The sequence below is a fragment of the Cavia porcellus genome, unplaced genomic scaffold (genome assembly GCF_034190915.1).
Source record: "Cavia porcellus strain 051 isolate PalLab524CR breed Dunkin Hartley unplaced genomic scaffold, mCavPor4.1 scaffold_16, whole genome shotgun sequence".
In the NCBI taxonomy this organism is placed as follows: Eukaryota; Metazoa; Chordata; class Mammalia; order Rodentia; family Caviidae; genus Cavia; species Cavia porcellus.
Window position 1 is genome coordinate 22,808,916 of NW_026947499.1, and position 19,107 is coordinate 22,828,022.

Sequence of the window (19,107 nt, forward strand, 5' to 3'; positions counted from 1 at the left end):
CAAAGTCAGCAAAACACTAAACACTAGAAGCATAAAGTTATATTTTACCTCATTAGCTATCTTGATGACTAATTTTAAGAGTGATTTAGCTCTGGCAAAGCACCTGCCCTGCAAGTGCAAGGTCCTGAGTAAAATTCCTGGTACCAAAAAAAAAAAAAAAAAAAAAGAGAGAGAGAGTACAAAATGCCAGGTCTTGCAACAGCAACTAAGTATTTCAGGGAAATTACACTCAAGTATGCCTGCCAACAGCAGGCCAGGTCCTACTGTGCTGATCCAGAAAGCTAACGGTATTTGTAATGGAGTTCTCAGCCTCATGAGGTGAAGATGGGGCAGAAAACGCAGGTTATTTGTTAAGCACTTGCAATAAAGATGGACAAAAGTTTTCCAAAGGAAATAACTGTCTTTTCCTGTTAGTTGAAATCAATAAGCCCACATAACAGAAAACCAAGGAAGAACCGGAAGCTGGAAGGCTGGAAGGCTGAGAGGGAGAGAAGCAAAGCATGGCTGGCTGATTTGGAAGAGACACATGTCCCAGTGCAGACAGAAACTGCGCAGCGTACCTGTGAAAACAGGCTGCTCTTGTGTTGAGGACGTTTTCCCGCTGGTACCATCGCCAGAGTCTACTCCACATGTGGAAGGCAGCAGGCAGGGCTCTTTGCTGGAAATAATCATCTGCTCTGGCCTGCAGTTGCTAAAGTAAAATAATGAATGGCTTTTGTATTTTGCTTTTATTTATTTTTCATCAAACAATCTTTCAGGGTCACACTCAGAGAGGATTACTTCCTGTACAATGAAATTGATTTAAAAAAAATAAATGTTTAATCTTTGCCAATATGCTAGGTAAAAATGAAAGACAAAAATTATTCACTTCCTTAATTACATGTGACCAGAACTTCTCTTTATATATATTTAGATAAATACATATACACATATGTATATACCTGTTTTTTCCCCACTGCTTAGAGATGTTCATACCTATTGGTTGTTTTATCTGATTGTCTGTATTTTTTTTTTTTTTGTCTTTTTCATTTTTATCGGTACCGGGGATCGAACTCATGACCGCCTGCTTGCAAGGCAGGCACTTATGCCGCTGAGCTAAATCCCCAGCCCCCTGATTGTCTGCATTTAATTCAGTGATATATATAGGTTTTGAATCTTAAAAACTTTGATAGTCTTTTGTTATGTTTGTAGAATCTATTTGCCATATTCTTTAACTTTTTATGTAATTATGGTTACTATTTTATCAACTTTATCAGCAAAAAGACAAATAACTGACCTACAAATAGATATGGCTCCATGACCGAAAACACTGGGAAGTATATCTGTTAGGCACACAGGAAGGAGGCTTTAAAACATGGTTGTAGAGCAGGGATAGTGGCACATGTCTGTAATTTTAGCACTCTGGGAGGCTGAGATAGGAGGATTGTAAATTCAAGCCCACACTGGGTGACTTAATGGCTTAGCAGAACCCCATCTCAAAATAAAAAATAAAATGGTCTAGGGATGTGGGATGTGGTGGCACATTAGTTGTAATTCCAGGAGTAGGGAGGCTGAGGCAGGAGAATTGCCATTAATTTGAGGTCAGTCTGAACCACACAGAAGAATCTATCTCAAAAAAAAAAAGGGGTATGGGAATATAGCTCAAGAGAAAAGGCTCTGGATTCTAGCCCTTGTCCCCCACAGAAAGATGAATGAAGAAAAAGACATAGTAGAGATGGCTCCAAGATTACTGGTGCCTCAGCCGAGAAGAGTCTAATGGCAAGGATTTGGAATCATCCAGGGCATCTTCATGCATGTGTGGTTCTTGGCTTAGAATGACTCAAAGTGATGGCTGAAGTTGACAAAGCAATGAGTATGGCTCTTCATTTGGCCTTGGCAGTCATCGTGTCAATCTGACCATGTTCTCTTGATCAAAAGCAGTTGCTATACATATGCCCAGGTCCACACTTCCTAGTAAAAGAGGAACAATGCATTTGTAGCAACTTTGTTTTCTCAGTATTGAAGCCTGAACCACAAGCCATGAGCTGCATCCCCAACCATCTTTATTTTAAAGACTAGTTCTCACTATGCAGTCCAGACAAGCCTTAAACTTCCCATCTTCCTGCCTCAGCCTCTTGAGTAGTTGAGATTAGTGGTGTGTACCACCATACCAGGCATTCCCTACACTCTAGTACTAGGGATTAAACTCAGACCCTCAAACATGCTAGACAAGTGCTCTACCACCCTATAGCTATAGCCCTTTTCATTTCATGTTGAGATTGGGGTCTTACTAAATTCCTCATGCTGGGACCAGAGATTTATCTTAGTGGTATAAAGCCTTGTCTGGAAAGTGCTAGGTTGCGAGTTTGATTTAATTAATTAATTAATTCATTTCCCAGCCTGGTTTCAAATTTATACTCCTCCTGTCTCAGTCTCCTGGGATTTTAGGTGTATGATACTATGTCCAGCTACCCACTGTGTTTTGTCTTAATTTCACCTATCTTAGCCAAAAGGTCGAGAAGTGACTATCTTAAGTTGAGCAACAGAATCCTTTAACAGAGTATTATGGTTGTTATTTTATGCCATGGAGTTTGGGATGATTTTTAACACAGCAACAGATAACTGAATAGTGTGCATATGCACATATATATGTATATAGATAGGTACAAGCACTTCAGCCCACATAGAGAAAAATACAGCCTTAATTACCAAATGTCTTCTTAAAAGGCAAGCTTGTATTTTTTCCCCTTCTTTTTATGTCTTTCTACCCTTCCAAAATTTTCTCTGTCTGTACCCTGTTTGTATTTGAACTTTTTATTATGGGCATTTTTTAATACAAACGAAAGTAGGAGCAACAGTCTAATCAATGCCTGTAAACTTCAAAAATTAGCAAACATAGGGGCTGGGGATTTAGCTCAGCGGCATAAGCGCCTGCCTTGCAAGCAGGCAGTCGTGAGTTCGATCCCTGGTACCGATAAAAAGGAAAAAGACAAAAAAAAATTAGCAAACATTTTACCATTCTCTAATACTTTTTATTTTTTACAGTTTATTAGTATATGTGCATAGTACATAATGTGTACATTCCTTGAGGGAAAATTAGTACACATACTTATTACTTCTTAATATGGAAAAAACCCAACAATAAATAATGTTTTCGTTTCCTAAGACAGAAAGAACTGATGTAATCCTGGGATATCCACACCGAGAGGTGACATTCAGATTGTTAGCTAAAGGTTTTTCAGAAGCCATGGCCAAGCAGTGCTCTTGCTATTCTTTAAGCTTATTTTGCCCTCAAAAGCAGACTAAACTGGAGCAGTATGTGAGTGAACTCTGACCACTGACATTTCAAATATGCTGAGTTGTTGGGTCAAGGAGAGTTCTCTTTCCCAGAAAGAAATAAAATGGTCTGCTTTCCACCTGGAATAAACACAAATTTTCCACCCTGGCACTCAGTCTTTTGCTAAAAGGTCTCCTAATATTCTACTGAATTAGCATTTAATTAATTCAAGAGGATAGGTGGCAATGTCCTTTCAAAAATAGTCACATAATCTAAACAGTGCAGTGACTGCAAGCATTTTCTAAGTGTAGAAGGCCAAAGTGACACAAAACAAGCCAAATGAACTCCATAACCAAGGTGATCCTTCAAAACAATTCTGACATGATCAATGGCAGTTAATTTGTTCATTCATCCATATATTTAGTCAGCACAAGTTCTTTGCAAAGTACTGTGCTGGCTAAAGAGAAAAGAGACAGGATGTACTCACAAGTTGTTCCAGGCTGGCAAAAGAAAAAGGCCAACAGACAACTGTGTGATGAATGCTCTGATGAACTACACAGGTAGGGGTAGGCTGGGGGTTGAGAGAGCACCTGAGGTTCAAGGGTAGTGAAGCACAGAGAACTGTGGGTACAGAGAAGCAGGAGTGTAAGCAGAACATTCAGGAAGAGTGGGCAGCCTAACTGGCAGCACAGTTCTGATGGGAGAGTGCTAACAAGACAGAAGGGTAGAGAAATAGTGACCAGATCCTAGACAAGTTTGTGTGCCTTGCTAAAAACTTGTATTCTATCCCAAAACTATAGGGAGCCAGTCAAAATCTTTAGATTTTAATAGCTGTTAGATTCTAGCAGCAGATGGAGATGAGATTAGGGAGCACAGCACAAAAACAACTAGGAGTTTGGTTTGTATTTCCTCTGATTCACTGTCACAGATGGCCACTGAGGGGCACTTTTCATGCAGACATCATTAATTGAACAAACATCTCCACTGGCCTGATTATGGCCTCAAAATCTCTCATAGTTCACCATTCCAAACAGCTACTCCCAATCATTAGATTCAGTCTGCAAGACCACATTATTTGTCATTCTCATGCTACGTAAGGCTGTGAGGGCAGGAATTCTGCCTACTTTGTATCATAGTTGTATCCTCAGTGCTTAGCAGTCTAAAGGATAGCAGTTCTGCAAAAAAGTACAATACTTCCCAACTAGTACTCAATTTAGCTTTATTAATCTGCTTTTACTAATTAGTTGAGTTGACCACCACTCCTCCACCTACTGGAGCACCTGTGTCAGACACTGTTTAGCACTAAGATACAGCATTTATTATCTGTATTTCCCTTTATCTCCAGAAGGTCCCTCTAGGTGACAGACTTGCTAACTCATATAATGAATTAATGCAACTTGAGATATGAGTGGCCATACAGATGAGTGGCACATACCTGTAGTCTCAGCACTACGGAAGACTACAAGTTTGAGTTAGCCTAAACTACATACTGAGATCCTGCCTCAAAATGAATGAATGGATGGGCAGTGGTAGAATGCCACTGGATTTTATTCCTAGCACCAGCGGGGTGGGAGTGGAGATTATACATATATGTAATTCCCATATGTATGTATGTATGTGTGTGTGTTTGTGTGTGTGTGTGTGTGTGTATATATATGTGTAGCTGGTAAACACTCATTACTTTCCTCCATTTTTCCAGCAGATGAAGGAATACGATTCATGCAGTTTTTGACAACATAAGCAGGGACTGAAAGAAACACATCTGAGCTTTTTACAGCATTCTTTCCACCAAACCAGAAGAGCAGGATCTTCTGGCACAGGCCTTTCCCAAGAGACTTTCCAAAGCCAATTCAAGAATGTAAGGCAGTACAGCTATCTGTTTTAAAGTATTCCATACCTGCTTGTATCTTCTTTTCTGAGTATAAAGTAACCACGACTTGATAGACTTGTGTAGCAATGTTACCCTGAAATAAAAAGCATCAAAGTATGACCCATTTGCACCTTCAAGTTTCAGATTTTTAAATTTTTGTTTTATTTTTAGGGCAGGTAAATCTGAGTACAGATACTTCTTTTGAGTTAAGTTACCTCAAGGACTTACTGGTTTCATTCTAGGAGATAGGGAAATAAGAACATGATAGGTAACATGAAACCTGTCAGCTCCTGATTTTTGCACTCTGGCTTACTTAACATTTTGACAACTTCTTTTTTCTTTTGCAGTGCTAGTGACAGAAACAAGGAACTTCCATATGGTAGGCAAGTGCTCTATTACTACACCACATTTCTAGTCCTTGATAACTTTTTTATAAATCTAAATAGACCACTAGGCACAGTATTTTTGGAATACGTATGAAATACCCTGAGATCCTGAACTTGCTGGTTTTATGGCCAAACTCTGGGGCTTATTTAGGACCATCTGGGCCTGTGATATGCTCGCTTTAATGTAGGGATACTAAAAACAAAAGCTACACTCAGTTTTATAAACCAAGATTGAGACTAATGCTATGCTTTGACAAACTCTGAATTGAGTTAATTAAATATTAGGATTCTCACTGGCTTATTTTTTTAATGCTCCAAGGGGTGGGGCATTTTCATGCTCTAAGGCTGGGGTGTATCTCCAAGGCTGAGCACCTGTTTAGTATCTGGCGGCCCTGTGTTTGATTTCTTGCACCCAAAATAAATAATTAATTAAAAAAGAATCTGTAACTTGGCAAATTAATGAGAAAAGAAAAAAAGAGAGAGCAGGACATTGAACACACTATTTTAGAAAAAAATTAATAATGGTTACATTTAAAAACTTAAGACAAAAAATTATAGAGGGGAGCAGGCAACTTTTATTTTCATTTTATCCTTCCTGCTATACATTCTGAATTTTCTCCAAGGACATGTAGTGCTTTATTTAACCAAATGTTGAGCTCTAAAAAACTGAGAACATTCCTCGCACCCTTCACTGACATCAAGGCACAAATACCCATCTGGCCTGATCCTTTAACACTAGCAAAGCTAAGTCCTGAAATGTGAATACCACAACACCTGAAGAACAATGGCAAGACTTGGTATAAATGTCTTCATTCCACCTCCCATCTGACCTGCAAAAAGCAAAATGTAATCCAGGTTTACAGTAAGGTCTCCTTAGAAACTCTTTCTGAACTTTTGGCAGTACTGTATTGCACTAACTTACACCCAGTAGGAATAACAAGGTATCCTGGGAGATGCTGAGGCTAAGGCCGGAGTCCTACCTGTAGTGACCCCAAGCTATGCTCAGTAAGGGGAGCAGCTCTTTTTCTTCCCTCTGCTCAATCCGAGAATGCCAGAGGTTCCAGAACCTATGTAGCAACTGAAACAAAACAGAAATAAAATGGAAATTTACTAAGGTGAAACACAGAATGACTGCTCTTAGCGTATTAGTGAATCCTACTGTGAACGCCCCCAAATACTGTCTGGAACAGTCAACATACTTAGGCTGAGTTCTGTACCTATCTGAACTAAAAAAAAGGTAAAGAGATGGTTCTTTCAATCTATGGAAATCTGGATGAATGAACTATTCCTAAGCTGAGTCTCACTGAAGAAAATGCCATTTTTGAAAGTTATTTTAAGGGGCCAGGCATATAGCTCAGCAGCACAGTACTGAGGGCATGAGTTTGATTCCTGGTACTCTCCCCACACAAAAAAAAGTCATTTTAGAAATTAAAACTGATCTTACCACTATTGCCACTCAATGAAGTAATCTTGCCAAAAATGGTTAATTTCAATTAATCAAGTCCTTTGCTCTAACTTCTACTTTACAGAAACTGCTACACAGAATGGAAAATTAAATGGCATAAATGAGATAGATATGAGGCCGCAGGAGTTGTGAACTTCAGCGACAGAAATAATAGTGGTAGCCAGGGGGTAGGGGAAAGACAATGAGGAATTAGTGGTTAAAGGGTAGGGGCTGGGGTTATAGCTCAGTGGCATAGGCCACTGTCTGGCAAGTATAGAGTCCTGAGTTCAACTCTCAGTACCAAAAAAAAAAAGCACTAACACTGCAAAAGGGGATACAAGTAAAAGGTATAGTGGTAGTTTTGCAAGATGAAAGAATTCTAGAAATGGATAATGGTATGGTTGCACAACAATGTGAATGCATTGAATACCACTGAATTGTATATTTCACAATAGCTAAGGTGATAAATTTTATAGAATATGTGTCTTATAACCAAAAAATATAAAAATAACTAAATGTGTAAAAAAAAAGCAGTGTAGGAGGATGGGGATAAACTGCTCTTGATTAAGAGCTATAAGAGACATAATAATCAAATATAATGAACAATCCTTAATTAAAGTCTAGTTGTTTTTTTTTGTGTTTTTATTTTTTTCTTGTTTTAGGGGGTGAGTATACCAGGGATCAAACTCATGACCTTGCTCTTGCCAAACAGGCGTTTGTGCCACTAAGCTAAACCCTCAGCCCTAAATCCTAGTTTTTAAAAAAAAGCAGCTAACAGGGCGGGGGATTTAGCTCAGCGGCATAAGCGCCTGCCTTGCAAGCAGGTAGTCGTGAGTTCGATCCCTGGTACCTATAAAAAGGAAAAAGACCAAAAAAAAAAAAAAAAAAAAAAAAAGCAGCTAACAAGTCATTTTGGGGACAAATGTAAGAATTTGAATAGGAGGGGCCAGGGATACAGCTCAGTGGCAAAGTGCCCACCTGGCAAGCATAAGATCATGAGTTCAATTCCCAGTATCAAAAATAAATAAATAAATAAAAGAATTTGAGTATGAATTGGATATTGGGTAATATAAAGAATGGCTGTTAATTGTGCTGGGGATAAAAATGATATTGTGGTTATGTAAGAAGCTAGTTTCTTTTTTTTCTTTTTTTTTTTGTGTGTCTTTTTTTTTTTTGAGACAGGGTCTTGCTATGTAGCTCAGGCTGGCCTTGAGCTCAATATGTAGCCCAGGCTGGTCTCAAACTCGCAACAGTCCTCCCACCTCAGCATCCCGAGTGCTGGGATTACAGGTATGAGCCACCACGCCTGGCTAGTAGTCTCATTTTTGAGGTGATGTTTGCTGAAATGTTTAGGTACAAAGCATCATGATGTTTACAATTTACTTAGAAATCACTCATGGGAAAAACTAAAGCAGATATAGTAAATATTAATAAATGTGAATCTAGGTCATGAGTATATACATGTTTATTGTACTATCCTGTGTTCTTGTATGTTTGAACATTTCCATAAAACAACAAATTCTATTCTCCTATGCTCAGAAATAAAATTTACAAAGAGAGGAACTTTTTGACCTCAGGTAAACCAACTACAGAAACAAACAGTTGCAGTGGAAATACAAACACTGCCTCCTATAAAACAGAACTGAATGTATTTTCGTTACCTAATCCTCTGTCTCCCAGTTAAAATCCATGGTCCCTGATCTCTGTGTCAACTATTAATTTTCTTAGCAAACAGATTAAAAATGGGATTATATGAGACAAAAACAAGTTCTTTTGTTAGCAGCTATGGATTAGCACAGAAAATAAGCATCAAAATTTTGTTTGTTTTTCTTGGTACTGGGGATTAAACCCAGGACCTTGTACTTGCTAGGCAAGCACTCTACCACTGAGCTACATCCCCAGCTGACCATTAAAATTTTGTAGTCTAACATCTGGACAAATCTCTGAGCACAAAGGTTATAAAAACAGAATGACCATCAGAGGGGGTCCCTTGAAATAGAAGATAACCCTTACCATCATGTCATGCTGCTGGTGTGCAAGATTCCTTCTTATTTGCTGGAGATGGACTTGGCTCATATTGTGTTTTAGGGCTCTAAAGCAAAATTTCTATGTAAAGAACACAAGTGATTATAAAGAATCAGCAGTGTTTACCGAAATAAGTACAGGCGAAGGAAAGCACTTCTCCAAATCAGAGGATGAAAAGGTCAGGGCCACTCATCTCCCTGTGTTTCTTTGCCTTGAGATTTAATCAGAAACTTAATACAAGCAGACCCTCACTAATATTGGCTGAACCAAACCCTACTGTCCACAGTACTGCAAAGGAACAAATAAACCTTCACCTTTGACCAAGAGGATCCCATGACCTAGATGAGAATTCTACGGGCAGAGGCCAAACATCAATTTTTGCCTCTCCAAAAAAACAAAAGCAGGCATTTTGCCAATGGTAGGTTTGGTTTTCTGCTTTTGTTTTTTACCATGTAAGGGTAACAGCATACATTCCTACAACTATGCATGCAGTTTTGCTAGAGTGGAACAGAAGTCCTCAGGTACAAGGGCTTGGGGTAGAAGCCTGCCTCCAGCTCCATGAATAATGCCTCATATATGACCTAAGCAAAGCTCATTTGCTCCCACTTCCCTGCACCTGGGTTTCAGTGTTCTGAGACAAAAGTGAAGAGAATTAAAGGAAGAGAGTTAAAGGATTTCATACTGCGTTCTGTGGAATCCAAGAGGCCTCACAAAGATGTTAAAGATATGTGGTAAGGGCCGGGGGAGAGAAGCCAGGAGAACAAGAACTTGCTTCTCAGATATTGATTCAAGCTCCACACTGTGAGGTTGAGCTCTGTTAAGATTAGGGATTTAAAAAAGGAGTCCCACTATGTAAAAGCCCCCCAGGACTAGTTCATCTCTAAGCTCCAAATCCCTCTGACCCAGTATCATTAATTTCTGTGATACAAAATGCAAACAGGGATATTCACAATGAAAAGAGGGCTTTGTGCCTGAACATAGCCTAGAATTGGCTGTACTGTGCAAGCCAGCGTGGCTCACAATCCCCCAAATATGGATGCCATCAAGGCCGAGGAGCACAACTGCACTACTTTGCAGTGCTCTTACCAGCAGGCTGCAGTGGTGGTGCCGTTCTGCCACTTTGCGCTGGGCAGTTTCTTCTGTACACAGTAACACATCTGCCAGGAAGTTAAGGTCTCCAGTTTCCACCAGGTTTCACCCCCATACTTTCTTTCAAGACTCACATGAAGGATCATGGCTGCAGAAGTAACAGCCCTGCCAGGTGATTCATCTGATTCCTTGTGGTGAACCAGGGAAGCAGTGGGTAAAAGCAGTGCTATGTAAGTTCCTTACCAAACAGATGGCCTTGCCTCTGTTCCCTAAGATGTCTATTTGATGAGAAGAGAAAAGTACTTGAGATAAGTTGCCACCAGTTTTGACAAACATTTCAAAAGCACCATATCACAAACAGGACATGATCCTTCTCTACATTTTTTTTTTTTTTTTGAGGTGGAGATCTCATTATGTAGGACTTAAACTCACACAATCCTCTGTCTCAGCCTCCCAACTGCTGGGATTACAGGCGAGCACCACCACACCCAGCTGTATTTTGTCTTGCTGTGATGTCCAGTCAGATATTTGGGCTAAAAACCTGAAGTTATTTTCAATAAATGTCTTTTTTTTTTTTTTTTCTCTTTTTTGTTTTTATCGGTACCAGGGATTGAACTCACGACTACCTGCTTGCAAGGCAGGTGCTTATGCCGCTGAGCTAAATCCCCAGCCCCCTGAAGTTATTTTCAAATCCATTCTTCTCCCCCTCTCTAATCCACCAAGTCCATCTGCTCTCCTCCAAGCAGAGCTGTTCTGTCTCCTGCTGTTCTCTGCCCCTGCAGTTTCTGTGACTTGTTCCTCACATAGACGGGTGAGTATGACTCCTCACATGAACTTGTCTTCCTGACCAAGCCTGTTCTCTAATGCAAAAGTGTTCTTTCTACAGCACACATCTAACAACACTGCTTCTCTTTATGAACACATCCAGGCATTCCTTAGTACCATCAGGATAAAGCCCAAAATCTTGAGCACTGCACACAATGGCCCTACAGGCTAGCCCTGTTTGTACTGACTCTCCCATCAGCCAGCAGTATACCATTCTACAGGCTCTTAAATGTTCTTCTTCACCTGTAAGCCTGGGTAGCACTGTCCTTTCCAACTAAGAGACCCTTTCCAACTATTTTGCTGGGAGAACTTGTCATTTCTAAGGTACATTACTTTCTTGCCTGAATCTCCATAGTGGCTCTCACCGGACTTGACACAAAGCTTTATGACAGTACTTTTCACATTATATTGTTAAAATCCCTTATCATGTTTACTTTCCTCATGAGACAGTGAATACTGTTACAGTCTTTTGAATCTCCCTATAAAACAGAACTTACGCAGGACTTTAACACAGAAAAGGACTTTCTTTAATGAACAAATGAATGTGTGGGGATAAATATCTAGGGCAGTCCAAATTTTCACATTTGAACACAATGTGGTAGGGATAGTGATTTAAGAACATGTGTAGGGCTGGAGGTTTAGCTCAGCAGCGTAAGTGCCTGCCTGGCAAGCACAAGGTCATGAGTTCGATCCTCAGTACCAAAAAACAAAACAAAGAAAAAAAAAAAGAAAGCAACTAAGAACATGTGTATAGGACTACAGGTCTGCGTTCTCCCAATGACTTACTCATTTAGCCCCTTAAATCTGCTTCTCATCTATAAATAGTGACAACACTGCACAGGAACTGAGAATAATGCATAATGCCTGCAAATACTGAAAGCTTAAATAAATGGAAGTTATGATCATGTGATGGTGTCACTACAAAATAGACTTGATACTGGGTGTGGTGACATACATCTGTAATCCCAGCACTCAGGAAGCTGAGGCAGGAGGATTGCCACAAATTCAAAGTTAGCCTGAGCTACATATAAATTCAAGGCAGTCGGAAGTACATAATAGTGAGACAACTGTCTCAAAATAACAACAAAAAAGAAATAGACTTGTATGGCTATTTCTACCACCTAGTGCATAGAGGAAACAAATGGTAACAAAAAATAAAGGACAAAGGTGTCTGTGGGCCAGGTGAGGGGATGTCAAGAAAGGACTTGTGAAACATTTTACTTTTTAAATTGGCCAGTGGTTCATTTAATTATTGTTTATTAAACTGTAAATATATATGTAAATATATGTTGAAAATATTGTTTTGTTTGCATAGCCCCAACTATTTTTTAAAGAAATCAACACAGGTAAAACTATCTTAAATTATTTGGTCATTGCTTCCTCTTGATACTTGTGTTGTACACACTATTAAGCTCAGACTATACTGCCTGAGGAGGCTGACAGGCCTGGGTGGCTGAAAAGGATACAGTGTCTCCAGTGTGAGAAGACCCTCCGCAATGCCATCTTCCTGGCCAGCTCTTCCACTAGGGCCTGGTGGGCATACAAGCTCTGCCTCTGCTCCCAGGCCCACCGCCAGTCATAGAAATGTATCTGGAGCACAGTGACACGATGCAATCGCTCAGCCATCTCTGAAACAGAGAAATATAATTTAGGTGCTATTCAGGGTATGACCTAGAAAAAGCTTTAAGTTGAAGTAAACCCTGCTACTGGCAAGGCATAGAGATTCAAGGCTCCTTCCACAAAGGATCCTTAAAGTTTTTAGGCTGGGGATGTGGTTCAGCAGTAGAGCACACATTTAGTATATTTGAAGCCCTGAGTTTGATCCCAGTACCTTTCACCTCAAAGTTTAAATATCAGAAGACAGATTATTAGGAATCCTTGAGTTAACCTCTCCTCTCTCCAAGGAAAGAGAAAAGCTGGTGATTTAGACAAAATAAAATTAGTTCTACCCAAAGGCTGACATTTGTAGTTAATTGCTATTGAGAAGGAATGGTGACCGATACTTTCAAACAAAGCTGTTGTACTTTTGCTTCTATGTAAGTGACCCCTGGACAGAACTTGGAAAATGAGTTGATAACAAATAACTGCCGCTAAGTGCGGCAAAAGCCCTCTTGAGTGTTTAGCCTGGCTGATACTGACTGCCACGTGCATCACTTTTGTAATGCTGTAGTTGGAGCACATATTAGTCTGTAGCTCATCATGCTATGGCCCCACGCCTTCACCTTCCAGTCTTGGGCAACTGTGTGTCTGGCCTGCTGTCACTATCTTCAGATACTGTGAAACTCTCTCCAGGGACAGTGTTGGAAGGCTAGGAGATGTCTGTGGGGTACAAGGGCAAAAACTGGAAGCATATCACAATGCTTGACTCATTTTTGTGTAAACTCAATAAACTCAAGTACAGCTAGGCACAGTGGCACACATAGTAATCTCAGCTTTTAAAAGGCTAAGGCAGGAGGATTGCTGCAGGATTGGGGCCAGCCTGCCTGACCCACGCAGCAAAACTGTCTCAAAAAATCAAAATAAATAAATTGAAGTAAAAAGTATTTACTAATGATCACTCCTATATGTTATTATTTCTGAAACTAGCTGGAAAACTAAGCCACCAAAATATTATGCAAAAAAAAAAATATTATCCAAAAACTAAATCATAAATCACATGCATTTATATAATTGAGGACAAAAAGAAACAAACCAAGTATTTATCAATAGGAAAACATTAAGATAAGCCACTCTATAAAACATGAATGCTCATTTATAAATAACATTTATGAAGAAGAAAACATATATGATGAATAGACATAGGCCAGTGGGGAAAAAGGCGTAATATAAAACTAGGTAACAAATTAATCACCATATGGTGTAAGCACCTGCATGGCAAATACAAGGTTGTGAGTTTGATTCCTAACACCAAAAAAAAAAAGAACAAAAACATCCCACAAATTAATCACAATATCAACAACCTCATGTGACATAAAATATACGCTTTTCTATTTGAATGAAATGTACGTATAGAACTAAAGACCACAGGGAAATAGATGTAAATCAAGAATGTCATCATTTTTGCCACACATAGTGGTAAATGCCCATAATCCCAACACTTAGGAGGCTGAGACAAGAGGACCACTGAGGCCAGCTTGTGCTACACAATGACTTTAAGATCAGCCTGAACTACACAGCAAGACTCTGTTTTAAAAAAGAAACAATAAAAGTACATAAAGAGAATCAAAACAGAATGATATAGTTGTTTTGATTTCTTTTCAAAAAAATTTGTGGCTATATGTCTTTATAAAATACTACTGGCAACAGGAAAATGAATGGATTTTGTGCCCAATTTCTCTGTCTTGGGCAACAGGGGCTTCCTCCTCACCATTCTGCTGTCTCTTTACTCTGCGCACGTTCAGATATTCAAGCCAGGCCCTCAGGGACTTCCTCTTTTGCCACCACTGAAGATGTTGCACTGCTGAGATCACCTTCCATTTCTCCCTCTGGCTCAGTAGGAGCTGCTCCTTCCACTGAGACCAAGCCTGAAAACCAGAGTAAGGACAATGGTCAAGGGAGAGGCAGGAAAATGAGGCAGCACAACTGGTGTGGGATTGGAGGGGCAACAAAAAGACACATGCTGGAAAGGCTAAAGTGAAAAACAGAAGGGAGTCCATGACTCTAAACAGCTAGAACAATGGAGTTGCCATTTACTGAAATGAGGATGACTGAGACAGAAGCTGCTATTTATTAACTGGAATTCTTCTATAAAGAAGTATTCCTTCTCATTAACCATTTGGCTTATGGAACATAGACTGTACAAGAAAGATGCGATGTATGCTTTATTTTGTTGTCTTCATTGATTTTCACAATACTGAGTTAATACTCTAATTACCCAAAATAATGACAAATGAATAGTTGTTAAAAATCATTTTCAGTGCATGAATTTTTAGGTATTTGATATTCTTCAACCACTTGTAATATTATTCTTTTTCAATGCCCCAATTTTTCTATCTTAAAACCCGTTCAAACTCACTTCTGAATCCTTACCACAATCCTACTAGGTTTTGTTAATTTTTTCACTTTATGGCATAGCTTATTCTGTCTATTCCTGTCTTATTCAGCTTATTCTGTCTATTTCCTGACCCAGACCTATAAATAATCAACATTTCTCAAAAAAGCTCTCAATTCTTTCAGAGGGAAATAATAGAAACCACAATTTGGGCACTTAGGACATTAAAAGCTATACTATTGCCACAGTTCTAAGTTTTTTCAACAAAAGATTTAAAAACATTTTTAAAGACAAAATAAAACCTTGGGTCCATACTAATGTTCATTCATCCAATTATAGCTTACAGGGTTTTAATTCTTTTCATTTTATACTTACAATCTTTTCTTTTATGCTGAAAATCCTGATTCCTAAAGACAGTGCCACAGTAATTTGCTTTATTTTACAAAGTAGTTATTATAATAATTTTAACATAATTCTAAACTTGCTAGTAACAGTAAGACCACTAAACACAGTTTTCAATGGCTTAGTGGTTTATGTCTTTAGAATACATTCTACTAGGAATACATAGTCAAAATATACAATACATAAATACTTTATAAAGTTCCCAGAAGTAGGGGCTTGGGATTTAGCTCAGTGGCACAAGCACCTGCTTGGTATAAGCAAGGTCATGAGTTCGATCCCAAAGTTCCCAGAAATAGTTATTGCCACAAATTGGTATGTTTGTTTTAATTTGCTTTAAAGTTCTAGGGATTGCTTTTTGATTTATATTTGGTTTTTAAATTTTTATCTTTTCTTCCTTTTCTTCCATATTTGCTTTTTAATTCTGTAAAACATTTATACAGTTTCAAATTTAGAACTATGTAACAAAGTTAATTCACAAAAATACTCCTCTCCCTCATCTTATAGGTATCTTTTTTGGGTGACAGTGTTGGTGGTTTCTAAATTTTTCTGTTTGGAAATATAAGAAAACTACACACAATATGTACACATTCACAAAACGCCTTCCTTTTCTCATCCTGAAGGCAGCACATTATAAGTCAGGTGGATCCTGCTGAGATGTAGGCACAATCATGTCACTTCTTTTCTCGGAGCCAGCAGCATAAAAGCTGCAGCTTAATTGATAAGGTACAAGTCTGCAAGGTCCTGTGTTTTGGCTCTCTGTTACCTCATGACTTCATTCTTCTTTCTGTCCTCTTGTGCTTGACAATAATCAAAAGTTGCATCAAATTTATGGACGGTATGATACAATATTGTAAATCTGGCAATTTTCTCAAGCTAATGTCAAAAATCAGTGTACAATAATAAAAACTGTAGGGCTGGGGATTTAGGTTAGAGGCATAAATACCTGCCTAGCAAGCATAAGGTTGTGAGTTCAATCCCCAGTACCTAAAAGAAAAAATAAAAAAAATAATAAAAAATTGTAATAGACTTCATTGTGGAACCTGACAACCCTAAAGTTAGTAAGAATAAAGAATAATAATCATGACAATTTTTGAAAAAGAGTAAGAACATGGTCAAGCATATTGGTATGTGCCTGTAATCACAGCTACCTAGGAGGCTGAGGCATGAGGATCACAAGTTTAAGACCAGCTATGGCATCTAAGCAAAAACTATCTAAAAATAAAAATTTTAAAAATGGATGGGAATGTAGTTTAGTTATAACTTATCTAGCATGTACAAGATTCTGGGTTCAATCCCCAGTATAGAGGAATTAAAAAAAAAAAAAAAAAGACCCTCTCCCATATACAGAGACTTTAGCAATAATAAAGGGGATGTGTAAACATTCCAGGCATTATTCTGAATACATGACGTACATCATCATACTAGATTCTCAACAATTTCATGAGGTAGATACTATCATTATCTACTTAAGAAATCTGAGGCACAGGGAAGTTAAGCAATTCATTCACAGCACAAAGCTAACAGGTGATACAGGTATAATAGTCATCTGGGCATTCTGACTCCAGAACTTGTGCTGCAGCAACTGATAATCCATATGGAAAATGATATATTAAGATAATGTTTCAAATTCACAAAATTAATCTCAAGATTAAAGACTGAACTAAAAGACTAAATTAGGCTACACAGAAATTAATGACTTCTGGCTGGGGACTTAGCTCAGCGGCATAAGCACCTAACTTGCAAGCAGGCGGTTGTGAGTTCGATCCCTGGTACTAATTAAAAATAAATAAATAAATAAATAAATAAATAAGAAATTAATGACTTCTGTATTTTTTTTTTAAAGATACTACTAGGAGAACGTATTTGCAAACTATGATACACAGAATCAGGAAATAGAATATATTCAAGTGTGTCTACAAATCAGAAAGGACAAATAACCCAACAGGAAAAGAATAGTAGGAAACACAAAACAAGCTCAAAAGTAGAAAACCAATTAAGTGTATAAAAACATTCTTTTTTTTTTTTTTTTGGTCTTTTTTTCATTTTTATCGGTACCAGGGATCGAACTCACGACCGCCCGCTTGCAAGGCAGGTGCTTATGCCGCTGAGCTAAATCCCCAGCCCCTATAAAAACATTCTTTCCCTGGTACTGATAAAAAAAAGTTTAAAAAAAAAATAACATTCTTGACCTCATTAGGAATCATTGAAATATGAATCAGTGCAGTATTGATTTACCATGTCATACATATCAAATTGGTAAAAATGACCAAAAGACAATGCAACATGCTGATGAGGCTGAAAGAAACCGAAACTGAAATACAACAGTACATGAACTAAAGTTTCCACAATTTTGGAAAACATGGCCATGTTTGTTTTTGTAGGAAATATAGCTGCTGTTTTTTACTCAATGTAGAGTTTGCAAACAAAAACAAAATTTTGCCAGATACTTTTGTTAGCAAACCAAATTATTCATGAAAAAGTGTTCACCTGAGGAACCATGATATTCAATTAATAGTACCAGAGAGAGATTGGATAAGGATAGAGATGAAAACCCAATGACCCAGCAATTTCACTTTTAGCAACCAGAGAACATTCATACATTTGTATGTTATATTTGTGATGTATTTAAGAATGCTATCTGCAATACTGTTAGTAATTACAAAAAAGCAGAAATACCAGTTTACAAACCAACCCAGAGTCCATCAATGGTGAGTAAACTATGCCTTATTCATACAACCAGCATAATGTGCAATTAATAGAGCTCCATAAGGGCACTAGGTTTGATAACAAGCATGGGGAGAACAGCTCTAGCTCCAAATGGGAAACTCTCAAAAATATACTGCTGCATTAGAAAAAAAAGCAAGCTGTAAGCACACGTTAATTTATTCTTTATGGATATATATGCACAAATTTTTCTAAGAATATAGCAAAGTGATCACAGGATCATAAGCAATTCGGAGGACGTTTGCCACAAATTCAAAGCCAGCCTGGGACACATAATGAGCTCAAGGCCAGCCTGAACAATAGAGCAAGACCCTGTCTCAAAAAAAAATGTTTAAAAAAAGGAGAGAAGAAAAGAGATTTTGGCAGTGTCCATTATATTTTATTACTTTAAAACAATTCTGGAAGAAGATTTTGTTGTTGCCCTATGTCATGGTTTATGTTTGTGTCCCCCAGGCCTCACGAGTTTGCAAGGTGTATTTGTGATTGGTTCATTGTCTAGTGCTTGGATTGATGGTGTCAGTGCTCCACCCACCTAGGGGTGGAGCCAGGATGTGATGTAATGGCAGGAAGAAGGTGTGTCTTTCTCTTTGCTGGTTCGAGTTTGCCGTTGGCAGCCGCCATGAAGTGCAGTCCAGCCATGCCTGCCTACCTGGGAGCCAACTGAGTGTGGACTGAAACCTCCAAAAACTGTAAGAAATAAACCTTTCCTTTCCCAACTTAGGCTTCAGGTATTTTGTCTCAGTGACGAGTAAAAAGTAACTAAGACACCCTATGACACAGAGTTTCACTATGCAGTTCAGACTGGCCTTGAACTCACCTTGCAGCCTGGGCCTCCAATGTGCTGAGGTTACAGATGTGTGCCACCACACTCAGCTGAAGCAAGAATATTTATATCTTTGAAATCTAGGTGGGAGTACCTAGACACATATTAGTACTCTCATAAATGTTCTCTATTTTATATCTTTCTACATTTGAAATATCTAAATTTAATTTTTTAAAATCTCATATATCAGGGCTGGGGATTTAGCTCAGTGGCGTAAGCACCTGCCTTGCAAGCAGGTGGTCATGAGTTTGATCCCCAGTACCAGGGGAAAA

General features: G+C 38.5%; 1 protein-coding gene across 9 annotated transcripts in view; it reads right to left on the reverse strand.

Moving 5' to 3' along the window:
- The window catches only part of Sfi1 (SFI1 centrin binding protein), an 84,090-nt gene that overhangs the window by 22,246 nt on the left and 42,737 nt on the right, over positions 1-19,107 (reverse strand). For all 9 annotated transcript variants that reach the window (XM_063225908.1, XM_013141848.3, XM_063225909.1 and 6 more), the window contains 7 exons: positions 14,263-14,419; positions 12,362-12,523; positions 10,068-10,138; positions 8,970-9,062; positions 6,493-6,590; positions 5,154-5,220; positions 561-691 (listed from right to left, as the gene is read on the reverse strand). In XM_063225908.1, the coding sequence (XP_063081978.1) occupies positions 561-691; positions 5,154-5,220; positions 6,493-6,590; positions 8,970-9,062; positions 10,068-10,138; positions 12,362-12,523; positions 14,263-14,419 (779 nt within the window). The remainder of the gene's footprint in view (positions 1-560; positions 692-5,153; positions 5,221-6,492; positions 6,591-8,969; positions 9,063-10,067; positions 10,139-12,361; positions 12,524-14,262; positions 14,420-19,107) is intronic.